At 53.1% G+C, this 15,804-nt stretch overlaps 1 protein-coding gene across 28 annotated transcripts in view; it reads right to left on the bottom strand.

Annotated features, from left to right (window-relative positions):
* Lrp8 (LDL receptor related protein 8) overlaps positions 1 to 15,804 on the bottom strand; it is a 71,937-nt gene that overhangs the window by 23,879 nt on the left and 32,254 nt on the right. For 2 of the 28 annotated variants that reach the window (XM_087549832.1, XM_087549840.1), the window contains exons 4-10: positions 9,157 to 9,285; positions 6,023 to 6,403; positions 5,067 to 5,192; positions 4,262 to 4,384; positions 2,460 to 2,498; positions 1,162 to 1,281; positions 964 to 1,089 (exon numbers count right to left, since the gene is read on the bottom strand). In XM_087549832.1, coding sequence (XP_087405958.1) covers positions 964 to 1,089; positions 1,162 to 1,281; positions 2,460 to 2,498; positions 4,262 to 4,384; positions 5,067 to 5,192; positions 6,023 to 6,403; positions 9,157 to 9,285 — 1,044 coding nt within the window. 28 annotated transcript variants of the gene reach the window in all.

Genomic DNA, 15,804 nt, shown 5'->3' with positions numbered 1-15,804 from the left:
GCCTTCTCCAAACCTTTCTCCTGGGGTACCATGGCAACACATGGTTCCCTCTGGCCCTCTGCAGTCTGTTCTCAGCAGTGAAGCCGGGCAGAGCCTAAACCTGACAGTGCATTTCCCTTCCACTCGGAACCCTCTGAGGGCTTCTCTCAGATGCAGGAGAAACCAAGCCCGTCTGTACAGCAGTCTAGAAGGCTCTTGGGGAGTGCCCCAGACACCTCTGACTTCACCTCTCCATAGTGTCCTCGTTCCAACCACACCAGCTTCCTCATAACTCCTTCAAAGTCCGAGCATGCTCCCTGCCTGGGGCTTTTCCGCTTTCTGTTCCTTCTGCCTGGAATGCTGTCCCTGCTCGCCCCTTCACTTCCACCAGTTTCTCATTCAAATGTCACCTTATGGAGAGCGTCCCTGACTATTCTGTTTAAAACCATAACCCACCATTCTCTCAGACTCCATTCCCTACTTTATTTTGCCTGACTTGCCACCTGCCATGAGCTATATTTTATCTAGCTATCTTATTCCTTTTGTCTGCCTCGGTCACCAGCAAGCACAGCATGCCATTTGCTGACTGAATCTCAGCACCTACAGCAGTGCTACTGCATTTAATATGAAGAACTAAATAATTACGTCAGCTGGATGAGTGGATCAATACGGAGAACTGCCCACGTCTTGCTCTTTGTGGCTCTCTGGCTCTACTGGCTCTGTGGTCTAAGCAAGCTTGTGCCTATACACTGTGCTGTGCTAATGTGGGCTGCAGGTATCACAGATGGCCTAACCATGCCCGTGGGTGTCAGCATGCAGCACATCGTGCATGGATGTTCACTTGTACTTTGAGCACTGCGTGTGACCCATTTGCTTTCTGTGTGTACATGTGTGTTTAGCCACTCCTCACATATGTGGAGATTTGGTGTTTTCTAGACAACCTCCCGCCCCAGAGCTGTTCCCTATCCTTTAGGAAGTCCGTACCTACAGCTTTACAGTTCTTGGTCAGCGTATCCATCTCATAGCCGGGGTGGCATTCACACTTAAAGTAGCCCTTGTAATTCACACAGATTTGGCTGCAGGCATCTGGGTCCTGGCATTCGTCAATGTCTGTCGAAAAGACCAGAAGTCAGAACTAGCAGGAGGCTCTGCATGTGCTTGGGTAGACGGGGGAGGGCTCACCACCACAGGTCTTTTGGTCCAAGAGCTGGAAGCCTGCTGGGCATGTACACTCAAAGCCAATCTTGAGGTCAGTGCAGATGTGGGAGCAGCCACCATTGTTGTGCAGACACTCGTTCAGCCCTGGGGAGGGATAAAGGCTGCTGACCTCCCCGTGAGAGGCAGGGAAGTGGCCCAGAGCAAAGCCAAGCCTAAGGGCAGCAGACACCCACCACCAGGAAACCAGGAAGCTGCATAGAACCAATAGCCAGGTGACTGGGAAGGAGGCTCCTCCAAGGGCAGGCTCCCCAATTAGACACCACCAGTGGAACAAAGAAAACACAGGTCCTGGTCCTCCTAGGCCAGGGCTCCATCTGCTACTAGACTGGAAGCAACTAGGTCTTACCAGGACCTCTGAGGTCTTTCACAAACACGGTTTTTACAGTTCCTTCTTCCTTCTAACCCTTACGCCTAAGCTTGCAAGTATAATGTTTACCCCTGGGACACCCCCCAGATGCCTTCTAAATGCCTCTATGTATCCCTCTCCAGGTCCGAGGGGCTCTGGAGGCAGGGGACACCACTTTGGAATGCTGCTGCCCTTACACATCTCTTCCTCCACGTACTGCCTCCTGTAGCTTTGCTCCTCTTCCCAGCTCTGCTCTGTGGGGCCAGCCAAGGTGCAGGGGCTCCCTCGGATCTCTGTAAACTGCTGACTTCTGGTTCCCAACTATTTGTGTGCGCCCTTAAGGCAGGGCCCAGAGTTGGTTTGCCAGTTGTCAGACGTCAGACAGTGCAGAATGCCCTTACTTGCTACAGCTGAGTCTCTAGGCTACACTTTTTAAATATGCCTGTGGCCAAGTCAAAATTCTCTCCTACCGGGATTTACACGATGGAGCCTTTTCAACTCCTCTCTGACCTGTCTCACTGAACCACCATGCCACAAGCCTAGACCAGGATTACCAAGTGCTGCAAAGAGTGAAGGGATGCCAAGAGCTCATCTGGGTCTGGTCCCTCATTCTCTGCTCCCTCACCACCTTCTGGAGGGTCCTAGGGGAGGCCAGGACCAAGGCTTACCAACTTCTCACAGCACCTTCTGAGCTTAGAATCACAGACAGTTAATCCCACAAGCCAGCGGAAGTACCACAGCGACCAGCCCTTTCCCACCAGGCTCATGCACTGTTACTCCAGCCAAGCAAAGCAAAGCTGAGCGGGGCCAGCCATGGCCATGCACCCAGCTGGTCGGAGCTGCCCATCCCAGGCCATGCAGAGCTGTGGGCATCCCACCTCCAGCCGGAGCCATGCTTAGGGAATGTCCCCTTTACCCCTGGGCCTCCTCCTGTTTCCCTGGAATATTGGTGCAACTGAAAGAACAAGAGCACATCGAGCCCATGACTTTGGGGGACTGGGAGTAGCTCAGTCAGGTCCATCCCTGGGAAGCCCCAGACTTCTGGAGATGGTGTGAGTCATGGTAGCTTCGGACGAGTTTCTGGGAGAGCTCCCACAAGGAACCATTTGGTCACTCACACCCTCTGTCACCTGTCTTGGGTTTTCTTATCCCACAAGCACCATCCATCCATTTGTTTTCCCGTCCACTCGCTGCCTCAGTCCCGCACCCACCCACTTCCTTCCTCTCTTTGCAGGTCGCAGCAACCCGCAGTTCTATTTGCTGGACTCAGCCACGGGGTATGTGTAGGGTGGCGCTGCCCAGGAAGAGCTCAGAATGACTGCGGCTTCTGATGAAAGAAGGCGTGGGGTGTCTCAAGGCCAACATGGATTGAGAGAGAAAAGCTAGGAGACCCCCGGTTAGTTTATCCATGATCGTCTTCTTTGGAAGGCCTGAAGGGAATCTGTGTGCTTCTCTAATTCTGTGTAGCCGGGAGAGGAAGGAAGAGGCTGGAGGCCTGAGTAGCATCTGGTGTCACCGTCCCCAGCACGGTACGCACCTGCATGCACACACCTACACACGTACACACACACGCTTATGCGCAGAGGCATAGGTCTGCAGGCTTCACAGACATAGAATTGCAGGCAGAGATGCATGGATGCAGTAATTCAGAGAGGTGGGTATGGATACTTGTCTCTCGCCAGCACAGACAAAAAGAACACAGGTGGACACAGACAAGCACATGTTTCTCTTTGACATGTCATGCAGAACATGAGGATAGCGAGCTTGGTAGGTTAGTAGTCCCTAGGTAACTGCAGATCTGAGTGTTGTGGGGAAGCAGGTTCAGCTGCTCTTGCTTCCCTGTCCCCCTCTCCACGGGTCCCTTCTGTGGGCAGCGGGGTATCCGGGTATCCGTCCCTGCAAGCCCAGGCAGAGGCTCAGTGGGCTTTGCTTAACTACTTTCCTTTCAGTCAGTCTGACTTCATTTACATCTTCAGTAGGGGAGCAAAGCTGGTCCTGGGGTGTTCCTCTGAGTACCCAGGAGATGCGGGTGGTCTTCCAGGAGAGAGGACAAGGAGGGGCCAATCTGTCTGTTCTCTGGGGATTCCTTTGTCCAATTCTCTAAATCCTGGCCTGAGACGAGCAGAGTTGACTCACGAACTCTTCTGCACACACAAGGGCTCCTGCTTCGCCTCCAGCTCAGAGCCTCTGCTCTCCTCACTAGTCCTGGGAGAGCTGACTCACCCTACTTCTCTCTAGTTAGACTGCAACTCCGAGCTCTTAGAAAGGGGACACTGCCTGCTCCCATCCAGGCCTGGCCTGTGCTGTGCTGCTGGGATAGGCTCCTAGCAGGCTCCCTGGCTGCTTGTTCCAGCCTTTGACTTTGTACGGTGTCCTGCCATGGACTGGAAGAGCTCAGGGGCCAAGGCCATGGCTAGATCAGCAGAGCAGGAACACAGAGGAAGGGAGAAACTTGCAGAGGGCACACACTCAGTTTGCATGAGGCTGAAATGAGGAGGCTGATTTTGTGAGAAGCAGCCTAATCTGAGCATGTCGACTGCAAAAGAGGGCCCCGGGGCTTTGCAGCCATATAGACCGAGCTATTCCATTGACAAATGGCCCGTTATGAGGCTATGGGAGAGCACATGGTCGAGAGGGTAAGAGGGCTCCAGCCTGGATGCCAGGAGGGAGCAAGGTGAGAGCATTAGTTCAGCCGTTAGGTGTAGACAGATAGCATACCACACACTTTCTGAGGCTCATCCGACCAGTCCCGGCAGTCCCTCTGATCATCACACACTTTCCCGCCGTCCACGCACTCGCCACTCTTACACTGAAATCTGCGGGGACCCTCACAAGTTGACTCTGTCGGGCCAGACAAGAGAGGGGACAGTGCCGGTGAGACAGTTGGGTGGGAAGCACAAGGCTGGGCAGGGCCAACTAAGGCCCACAGAAAATGCACAGAGTTCAAAGGTTAACCCCAACAGGTCTCAGTCTCTTAAGGGACCTTAGGACAGACACTCATATGTCCACACAGGGGCCTTTGTCGGTCCTGGAGGCACTTAAGAGCCCTGGGAGTCCCGCGGGGGAATGTCTGCCCCACAAACCTGGGATAAGGCAACCTCACTGCCTCGTTGCCTTCACTACTCTGAAATGAACTCTCCCAGAAGAAGGGTGGTAGGGTCTTTATCCCTGCCAGGCAGATGGTGACCAACAGAGCCACCAGAGACTGAGAGGGACTGTCACTGGGGGCAGGCTTTGGTCTGGGAACAAGTAAGAAAGGCCACAAGGAAGCTTGAGTGTAGACAGACACGACACGGGGAAGTTAGATTGCAGTGCCCAGCCTTGCCCCCTTACCCCTCTTCAGCTTTTACAAAATCCTTAATCAAAAGTCCAGTTCTTGGATCCCAGATCCCCAGGGATGAGGGGCAGGGGACATTGAAAGGGTCAGAGATCAAGGGAAGAGCTCCCCCAGCTCTGTTCTCTCTGAGCTTGGGAGGGACACGAGCCTTTCCTCACAGAGGACCCTTGCCACAACCACACGCACCCTGCAGGCAGCCGGCTTCATCACTCCCGTCCAGGCAGTCCCGCTCCTGGTTGCACCGTTTGATTGCAAGAATGCAAGTCCCATCCCCACACTGGAAGTCATTCTCACGGCAGGGTCCTGGTGCTGCTGAGACAGGGGCAAGAGGAGGTCAGGACCCACGTGGCGCCAGGACATCTTTCCCCGCCACCTCATGTCCTATCCACCCCTGGAAAGAGTGAACCAGTGTCTGAGCTTAGGAGGCCTCAAAGGACACCTACCCAAAACATCTCTAGTGTACACATGGGGAGACTGAAGCTCAGAGAGGGGGAAGGCCTTGCCAAAGGTCACACAGCACTCCAGTTTCCTGTTTCCCTGTCCACCACCTCAGCACAGACATGAGGTTTTCCACTGAGTCCCGGTGCTCATGACTTAGTGATTTAGTCCACTCAGCCAACCTTTTCTGAACCTGGCACTGTGCTGGGTGTTGGTGGGGAGCCCGGAGACTAAGAGCCCATTTCCAGAAGCTCAGGTGCAGAGAGATGGGAAACGCACAAATGAAGAAAGCACAGTGTGAGTCGTGCCTGTAAGAGAGCAGCGGGGATCTGGAAGGCCTGGAAGGGACCCAACATAGCTGGGACGGTGAACAGAATCTGACAATGTCGGTATGAAGGCACTCCTAGGACAGAGGTGAGGGGAGGTTGGGGGTGGGGAGGGTAGGAACCAGTGCCAGACTCCTTGGAATAGAAAAGGGGTAGCAACGGGTGTGATGGAATGGCCACACAGCAGAGACAAAGGTACCAGTGAAGAAGCCTGGCTTCTGGGGTCAGACCTGACTGAGCTCCACTCCTTAGCAGCCATGTGACCTCCCGCAAGTCACTTCATTCTCCCAGTCTCTGTTAAAGCAGGGTTTGTACTCCCAGTAGGAAGATCATATCAGCAGGCTCTGGGTGGGACTGAGTGACACGGAGGGGGCTTACAGCAGTCGGCCTCGTCAGACTTGTCCTTGCAGTCGCGGTCGCCATCGCAGCGCCAGCCCAGGTGTATGCACTCGCCGCTGCGGCAGGTGAACTGGGTGGTAGGGGCGCAGGCTGCTGGCGTGGCCGTGGTCCCCTGGCCCGCTCGCCCGCAGAGCTCAGCGGCCTCATCCGAGCGGTCCTCGCAGTCGAACTGGCCGTCGCAGACCCAGCGCTCAGGGATGCAGGTGCCGCCTCCTCCACAGCGGAACTCGCGGGGCGGGCAGGCCGGGTCCGAGCAGCCTCGCTCGTCGCTGCCGTCGCCGCAGTCATCGTCACCATCGCACACGAACACAGAGGCCAGGCAGGAGCGGTTGCTGCACTGGAACTCGTGCGGGGCGCACACTGCGCAGGACAGAGAGCCGGTCGGCCGGCCAGATCCCATCCCTCGTGACCCAGCCCGTTGTTTCTGCTGCTACAAGGGTACAGGGAGTTCTGACCCTCACCTACAGGCTGGAATAGGTCCTGCTGGAGACTCGAAAGGGGAGCTGACCTTGGGCCACAATTGCCCATTCTGAGTCTCTGCCCTGCAGCTAGCAAACATGGTGGGGCAGAGTGGGGCTCTAAGGTTGCACAGCGCTATTGTCTTGAAGGATAGGAAATCATCTGTAACGTGACTGGCACCAGATGACAGGGCAGGGGTTTGTCCGTTTGCGGCATAGTTGTGTGTACAGCTTGAAGAGCTATTTTATTTCTCCAGCCTGGCATCTACTACCCTGGTCCCCACACCTCACTCACTCCTGAACATTCCCCAGCTACGACCACCTTGATGATTTGCTAGACCCGGGGCACACAGTTCTTCTCTAAGGTTTTGTTCAAGTTGCTTCATCTTCCGGAACCCACTGCAGCCTACCATTGCTTCTAAATTAGAGTTCTTCCACTGCATGGGGCCAAATCCACCTGCATCCCTCACGTGCTTCTGTTTCCCAGCTTGGGAAATCTCCCTCTGCCCCAGCCTGCCTTCTGTGTGCCTTTCACAGCCACCCACATGTCTGGGTCCTTCACACTCCCTTATTCTAAGGACAGGTACGGAGGCCCCTTGCAGGGTGTAAATGAAGGAATTAAAGAACAGGTTCTGGTCCTGTCTGCAGCCTGGGCTTCCTCTCTCTGATAGGCTAGTCTGGAGTCCACAGGAAAGACCTTAGAGGCCAGCCAGCCGGAAACCTGAGGCTCAGAGGGGAGCGCCTTACTCACCGTCACGTGTGATAAGAGAACCGGAACTCAGGTTCCAGCGCATTACTGTCTACTCTGTTTCCTTGTTTTTGTTTTTGTTTGTTTGTTTGGTTGGTTGGTTTTGGGTGTTTTCAAGGCATCCCTTGCCTCCTCCCCCACTTTAGAGCTCCCTCGCTGAAGGCTCCAGGGGGTCAGGAATGCTGTAGCTATGGTCACCACCAACAGGGCGGTAGCAGTTCCCCAACTCTCCACATGGGGGCGCCCGGAGCCCACGTTTCTATTTTCTGGTGACAAGATGTCAATTTTCAGTTACTGAACATAAAATAAAATGTCTTCGGTGTTACAGTGTCAGCAGATCATGTCATGTTCTTCTGACAGTTCTACAGAGCCCCTGATGGCTGCATTTCTCCCCCTCTGGGCTTTTGGGATGTGGTGGCACCAGAGGGGAAAGCACCTGCTCTCTGGTAACCCAGCCCCCAAGATGGTGCTGCTGCTGCTGCTGATACCCGCCTGCCTGTCTAGACAGTTTAAACAAGCCTAGGAAGAGAAGATTCCGTCTTCTGAGAGTTCTGAGAGGAGTGCTTCATAGCAATGGATTCCCAGCAAGGTTCTGAAGCTGACAGTGACTGGCAGATCCCACTCCCACATTCACAGGCAGAACAGAGCTGGAGAACTCTCAGAGAACTAGAGCACGACAGTGTCCTTCCCTGCCCAGGCCACAGTGAGCCTGAGAGGACCTTCTCTCAGCTTTGGTTTCTTTAATTAACAGGAAATGCTCCGGTCCCAAAAACGCCCTGTCCACCTGCAATGTAGCTAGTAGCCTTATACTGGAAGGATCATGTGACTACGAGGCTGGGGCTGGGGTGGGGGCTGTCATGGGTGGATGAGTTCTCACAGAACTATCCCAACTGAAGCTTTAGAGTGTAGAGCCTAGCCAGGACCCATGCCCCCACCTCTGCTTCAGAGCCATCAAACCTCTGCACTTGGAATCTCAGAAGCCTCAAGAGGAGATGGCCTGGCTCCTGGATCAGGATTGGTGGATAGGGAGAGAGTGGGGAGTGGGGAGATGCTTGGAGAGGCGGTGACGTGACGGGCAAGCGCCTGGGAGAGCCAGCGACCGGCAAGTGCCTGGCATATACCCTACTAAATGACCACGTACATCTCAGCCCAGGCTAGCAGCACAGCCAGTCTGTAGTCCCCAGGGGAAGACTGTGGGATTACCTCATTGTCCTTTCAGAACCTCACTCCAGACCTGGCACATCATAGGTACCCAGAAAAGTGAAATGAGTTGGGCCACACAGAGTCCCTCCACCCCTACCCCCACCCCTCAGCCCAAACCCTGCTGGACTGCTCTCTGAGAAAGAGATAATCCTGTGTTTGAAGTTCAGCCATGTGGAACCTTCCCAGTGACCACTTCCATCTGTCCCTGCTGAGGCTGCTTCGCCGCATGCAACATGCGCCCCAGTCTGAGATTTCGGCCATAGTCGTCCTTCACACCCCGAGAGTCTGTGAGCACGAGCCCTATCCCCAGTGCTGCCAGTGCCCTGGCACAAGACACCACATTTCAGACAGCCCAGTTTTGGGTCCCCCTGTTCTTGCTTGGAGATCAGGAGAAACGGCAGAATTGTAGAATGGATGAGCAGATGTCAGACATGGTAAAAAGCTGCGTGTAGACCTGAATTTGAATCTCAGTTCCACCCCCTCAGCCTTGGGCATATTTCCTCCCTCGTCTGAGCCTCAGTTTCCTTGTCCATTAAATGGGGATGGTAATGGCTAGTCATGAGGTGGTCATGAAGGAAGAACATGTCTCCTAAGTGCCCAGCCGTGTGTTTCTAATGTTCTTATCATTACTCTTCCCTCCCTGAAGCCCTCCCAAGAAGGGGTCAGCGCTCCTGAGGCTGCCTGACCAGTGGCGCTGGACTCACAGGTAGGACAGCCGGCCTCGTCTGCTCCACCCTCACAGTCCTTCTCCCCGTCACAGCGCCATGAGGCAGGCACACACTTGTGGCTGGTGGGTCCGCAGCTTAGCTTCTCGGCAGGACATTCTTCACTGGCTGTGGAGACAGACATCCGCGCACGGCTTAGCTAAGGGTGACACGGGCCGGGCCATAGCACCAATCAGTCCTGCTACTTGGCCTAAAGCCCGGCAGTCCGATAGGGCCCTCCGGCTCCATGTCTTCATCGGAAGCCAGTCTGTACTAAAGGCTCTGTCTTCCAAATCCGACCTCGCCCCACACAGCCCTGCCTAACACCTTCTCAGGGTCTCCCAGTCCAAGGCACGCACGTTGTTCTTGACCTGAGGGCCCCCCAGATGTCTTCCTTTAAAGATCTAGCAATCCCACCCTTGATACGCTCCAACCGTGTGCCTCCGGGTAAGATATGACTAACTGGACCTCAGTTTACCTTCCAGATCAGCAACTGTGATCTGAACCTGTGGGCTTAGAGGGCTCATCAAAACCTTAGTGGTAACAATCCGAGTCTCTCCAAAGATGGTGCCGAGCCTACCGCAGTGAGCAGCCTCTACCGTGGCGAGCAGCCTCCACGTGCAGGGCCCAGCGGGACTGCACAGCTATAATTACTGCAGCTGCAATCAGAGGCTGACTCAATCAGGGGCCTAGAGCCCCTGGGCTGATTCTCAATTTGGAAGAATGAGTACCCCGTTCAGGACTGGGGGAAGCTTCACATGACAGCCGAGGCAGATGCAGCTATGACCTCTGGTTGGCTCCCTGCTGCCCTCCACCGTGTTCAGGAGTCCCGGCCTCAGGTCTAGATGACGCCAGGCACAGTGCTAGACGCCTCCATTTAATCTTTATAATAACCCAGCAGGGTGAGGATTATGTCTCGGCCTCCAGCATGGAAAGTAAGGTTGTGGGCTCTGAAGGCTGCCTGGGCTTGAATCACAGCTCAGTCATTCGCTGGCCACGTGACCTTGGCCTAACATACTTCTCTTTGTGTCAACCAAGTGTAGATGACACAATGACCTGCTGCATAGGATCGCTTTGATGACCAGATTAAAGTCTGTAAAACGTTTAGAAGAACATTCAGCCTAGGCTTAATACGTGTACCCGGGTATTATTATCCACACATAACCAATAAGACTCCGAGTCTTGTTTATCCATTAAATGAATAACACTGAACACTGCTGGATACCAGATATGACGTCCTGAGTTCCAGACGCACACGCACACACAAGAATGGCATGAGCATTTGGCAGCTTTGTCTGACAGCAGAGACTGGCCACAGTTTCATACCCCTAGAAGAAGGGTGATTTATGTCTCACTCTGATCTATGATCTGTTTCCTCTCATTTTATGTCTATGGCTGGAATGAAAGGTGCAAGAGATGAATAAAAGTGGGCAGATGCAAGAAAAGGCACAGAGAAGTGGGCAGTGGGCAGGGGGAGGGGCAGGGGGCAGGGGGAGGGGCAGTGGGCAGGGGGAGGGGCAGGGGCAGTGGGCAGGGGGAGGGGCAGTGGGCAGGGGGAGGGGCAGGGGCAGGGGCAGTGGCAGTGGCAGTGGCAGGTGTCTAAGTCAAGGTCCCCAGTGATCACATACTATGGCGGTGTGAGGAGAGCGGATCCCAAAGCTATCCCATGGAATACCTTGAGTACAGGGCAGGCTGGGAACGTAGTGTTCACAGAGTTCACACTACAGAATTAACTGTCAGGCAGAGCTCTGGAAAGCACTGATACTCAGTGAGCTTCTAAAATGGCCACATTTGCTGGAAGATGGTGGCACATACCTTTAGTCCCAGCACTCAGGAGGCAGAGACAGGCGAATCTCTGAGTTCAGTGCCAAACAGAATGAGTTCCAGGACAGCCAGGGCTACACAGAGAAACCCAAAAGCCGCTTTGGGCTGTCTTGTGGGGTGATGAAGGGGGATGGGCATTTGGGGAGAGCACGTCTGTCGTCAGTGTTGGAGAACCACGAGCACATCTTGATGCTTCAGAACATGAAGCAGCTGGAGCTGACCAGCTGACCAAGAGGTACTAACCAAGGGGCAGGAGCTGAGGGGCTGTTAGAGGTTCAAGTTCCTGGGGTTCCTGGGCTCCAGGTCATGGTGACTGAATGGAGATGTTGAGGGCCAAGGAATTTGCATTTTAAAAAAGCTTTATATTTTTCTTCCAGTGAATTTGTGTCTGCTATGTGTGTGCGGGTGCTGGTAGTGGGAGGGAAAGAGGATATTAGATCCCTGGGTGGTGGAACCCGAACTCAGGCCCTCTGGAAAAGCAGAACACACTTTTAACCACTGAGGCACTGCTCCAGGCCCTGGAACCTGCATTTTGGTATCAACCATAGCAGCTCCTGGATACCTCTATGGGGGAACCCCTGAGTTAGCACCCTAGGGAAACAGGGGTTCAAATATTTGCAGCCCCCCAAGAAAGCAACAGGTAGGTGGAGAAGGTGAGCACGAGGTACTACCCACTCGTAAAGCGAAGCCTCACAGTAGAAAGGGCCATGGCCATAGTAACACGCATGTAAGTGGGTCAGCCTCTCCCGTTCAATGCTTGCTTTCCCACGTCCACCTCACTTGAAGGCAATTAAGCCATTGAGAGCAACGCCCTCACCGATGGGGCTAACGCCTTTTTTTTTTTTTTTTTTTTTTTGAGCCATAAAGAACAAAGTTATGTCGTTTGCAGGAAAATGAATTCAATCAGAGATAATCATATTAAGCAATTAAACTAGACTCCGAAGGACAAATATTGCATGTCTTCTCTCATTTGTGGTTCTAATTTTATATAGATATATAAAATTAAGTGTGTATATATGACATTAAAATAGAAGCAAAATTATCTAGAGGAACAAAGGGGCTAACAGGAGAGGGGAGGGTAGAAGAAAAGGAACGTGCTTAACACAATGTATATTTGTGTGAAAATGTTCTTGTGGACCACAGTACGATGTGAAATTATAATATGATACAATCATACAATATACAGATGTTCGAGGCAGACTCTGTGGCCCTCTGCTATGAAGATCTGGGTGAGAAAGCAACCTCTGTGAGGAATGAACCATCACCAGACACCAATCTGTGATGCCCTGTGTGTGTACCAGAACTGTATGCAATAGATTTCTGTTATCTACAACATACCCAGTCCACTTCAGAGGCATCTAGTAACCCCCAAATATACACAGCACATGAAAGACAGAGTCTGGGTTCCTCTGAACCAAAAGTTTGTAGTCTGACCAAAGCCCTGTCCTTCCATCAAACCATACAGGACTGAGAGTCAGTCCCAAACTCTCTTACCCAAAGCTGAGGTGACTGAAATAGCCTCTGGCCAGATGCACCACCTTGGAGGCCCGGCTCTGCAGCCCGCAGTGCAGCAGGCAGCCGACTGAACTTTTAATGAATATTTATACAGTTAACGGCGTAACCTTTCAACAAGGACAATGATTAAACAATCTGTCTGCTTCCTTTCTTTATAATTAATAAGGCATTTGCTGTGTCCCTAAATAGACAGTTCTAATTACAGGCTCTCAAGGACCCAGCAGTGCTTGCTACGGGTCCCTTCACCCCTACAGAGCCTTGGAAGGCCAGGACGAAAGGAGGCCAAAAAGAACAAGTTGACAAGCATCTCTAGGAGTGGTATTCTAGGGTCCTGAGAGGGGCAGGTACATCAAATGCCTGCCTCTCTTGTGATGTGGTTCCCCAGGCTCCAGGTCAGGCCTCGCCACTGCCCACTGCCAAGCTGTGAGAAGTGCTGGTGGGTACTGCCCAGACCACAGAGCAAAACCCGGAGGGTGGTAAGACGCTTGCTGAGTTATGGAGGGAGCAGAGCTGGACTTTGTTCCGGATCTATCCTGCTTAGCCAGTGCACATGAGGAGACTGCTGCTTTCCCTGGCATGGCTAGAAAGGTTAATGAGGTGCCCACCCAGTCTTTGCTCAGGTAGGTCGAGCAAAGATCCTTGAAGTCAAGACTTATAGGTAAGTTGGTATAGGCCAAGGAGCCCAGATTTTAAAGTCGATAGACCTAGGATCAAATCTCATTTACTAAGGTCCTTAAACAAGACACTTGACTTCTGGCTCTCTAGGTCTCCTCTGCTGAAGAGGGGGTTGAATGATTACCTAGGGTTGGAAAGTGGTTTACATGAGGCAATATGGAAATCCCTCTCCTCAAAAGCCTGGAACACGCTTGCAGCCCAGGAAACAGTTACTCTTGTCCGTCCCACGCACTGAAAATGTAATGACTGTGGCTGGGGGAGCTGAGTCCACCCCTGGGAGATGCACAGGCACTCACATGTCTCATCGGGATATGGTCCCTATCCCAGCACAGCCTTTCCCTCAGGAAAAGATGCTCCCAAGGGACACCCTTGGCTTCCTGTCCAAGTGTTTCAGTGTCAAGTGTTTCTAAGAGGCTGAAGCAAAAGTCCCTATTGCTGGATAACGCTGTGAACCCTGAAGTGACTGAGGGTATGTATGACTTTCCCAAGAACCCTGCTCCAGAAACCCTTTGCCAACTCATAAGTCAATAAATTAAGAAAAAAGAAAAATGTTTGTTGCCAGTACAACTGATGGCTACTCACCGGCCTACAGTCTTAGAGACTTGAGTTTCATGGACAGACAACTTCCAAATGGGGATTTCCTGCTCTAAGGAGACTGGAGACTTGGGCCATAGGGAACCACTAGTGTCACGTGGCTGGGAAACCTAAGGGCGGGTCTTAGGAGGGCCACCTTCGCAGCCTGTCTCCCTGAAGGAGCAGAGTTACACCGGGGTCCTCCACACAGCATCAGGCAAAGTGGGTGATGTCAGCTCTCCAGGCCTGAACTTCCTGATCTATAGGACGGTGAGCAGAGGTAAGGAGGGAGGGCCCCATCTAGCTGCGGAGGAAGAAAAAAAAAAATCCACACTTGCTGTAAGGAGCACCCAGATCTCTAACTCATTTCCCTTGAACCAGTCTCTCGGCTCCCTGCCTGCGCCCCTCCCAGCAGATGCCTGAAGATGGGTCAGAGGCGTCCCCAATCAAGAGAGCTATAATTAGAGCCCAAATGACACTTTCATTAGGCAAATGTTCTGGGCTTTTCCATCGTGACTCTGGCTGTATTTGAGGAGTGTCAGTCCCCTCTGCTTCTCACAACCCCCTTACAATATTTCAATAGTATGGATCTCGTACCCTGATAGTCTAATAAACTGTTAAGTGTGGGGCAGAGAGTTTGTGGCCCAAATACAAACACAGACAGCGCCGGTACTCACTCCGATACTTGTAATTTCTCACTGCAAATGGAGAAACTGAGGCCCAGAAAGACTAGGCAACTTATATGAGGTTTCAAGGCAAACGACCTGATCCAACTGAACCAGATCCCAAGCCTACTGTCCTCTTCTACCTATAATCTTTCGGTTAGGGGTGAGGAGTAAGGCGCTATCCGGGGAGCTGGCACAGTCCCAGAAACCTGGTAGGCTATGGAAGTTGCTATGGCAACACCAATTAAATGGACAGCGGGTTGGCTGCTGGGTTTTCATTCAGTTGGGAAGCTGTGATCAAGCTTGCGACTCAGTCCAGCTGCCCCAAATTCTGCCTGGCCTTCAAGGCCCTCTCTGGATGCTTCTTCCAGGTAGCCCTCCCTCGTCAAAGACACCATGACCATTGCCATGGTTCACAAAGTAGGATGCCAGACTTTGCACCCCACTGGACAAGGGCAAAAGGAGGGTCATGGACCGCTAAGAATTTAGGAATCTTAAAATGGGGAAATCTTTAGGATTCTAGTGGGCGGGGGAGCAGTGGACATAGGACCTCACTGGAATTGTCTGGGATAATCCATGGGGAGTTGGGCCTCTTCACTCCTGGGTGCTGCCCTGGTTGCTGCTCCCATGAATCTCAGAGAGCTTGAGAAGCCTGTCTTTTGTCACGGGGAGAGACACTTGCCACAAACAGGCTGTGCGTCTGCGAGGCAAGTCTATCAAGTTCTTAAGGCCTCGAGCTGCTAACTCTAAGGGACCTTGGAGTCCAGAGTGGGGTATGTGGGCCCATCATAGGTCAGAAGACAGTGAGCATTCTGAGGGAGAAACACAAGGAAACGGGCAGGATAGGAGAGAGGGGCGGTAAGAGGGTCAGGGAGCACGAGGTGGAAGGGAGAGAGCCCAGGAGAGGAGGATAAGTGAGGGGGCCAACAGGGCTGGGAGGAAACAATACCCCTAAACAGAGTAGGGAGAAGGGAGCACAGCCCTCAGGCAGCAAGACTGCCCCTCCCCCAGTGGTCTACCCAAAGCCTCCTACCTACACCAGTGCAGAACTGGCTGACTACTAGGGCGGGAAGCCCCAACCCAACCCCAGAAACTCTCTAGGAGGCACAGGACTCTGTCCCTTCTGGGCTCAGAAGTCACAGCCAAGAGGCTACACTGGGTCCAGTCTGTTTCTTTCTCTGGAGGATATGCAGCACCCTTGCGTGCCCCAGGCTGGCATGAAGATGGGGGTGACAGGCAAGTGTGGCGGGGCTCCCTTCTTTTGGAAGGGCAGGAAAGAGTGCAGGGCTTCCTTCCTGCCTCCAGGCCTCCCAGGACGGCATGGAGTGGCATTTGGTGTGGTAAGCAAAGGATGGGCCTGCAGTAAAACCGGGCACGGCTTGGCAGCTGCCTAGGA

Source organism: Rattus norvegicus, chromosome 5 (assembly GCF_021556685.1).
Source record: "Rattus norvegicus strain SHRSP/BbbUtx chromosome 5, alternate assembly SHRSP_T2T, whole genome shotgun sequence".
Taxonomy (NCBI): domain Eukaryota; kingdom Metazoa; phylum Chordata; class Mammalia; order Rodentia; family Muridae; genus Rattus; species Rattus norvegicus.
Note: the sequence above shows the minus strand (reverse complement) of the source record. Positions and strands in the feature narration are given on the sequence as shown.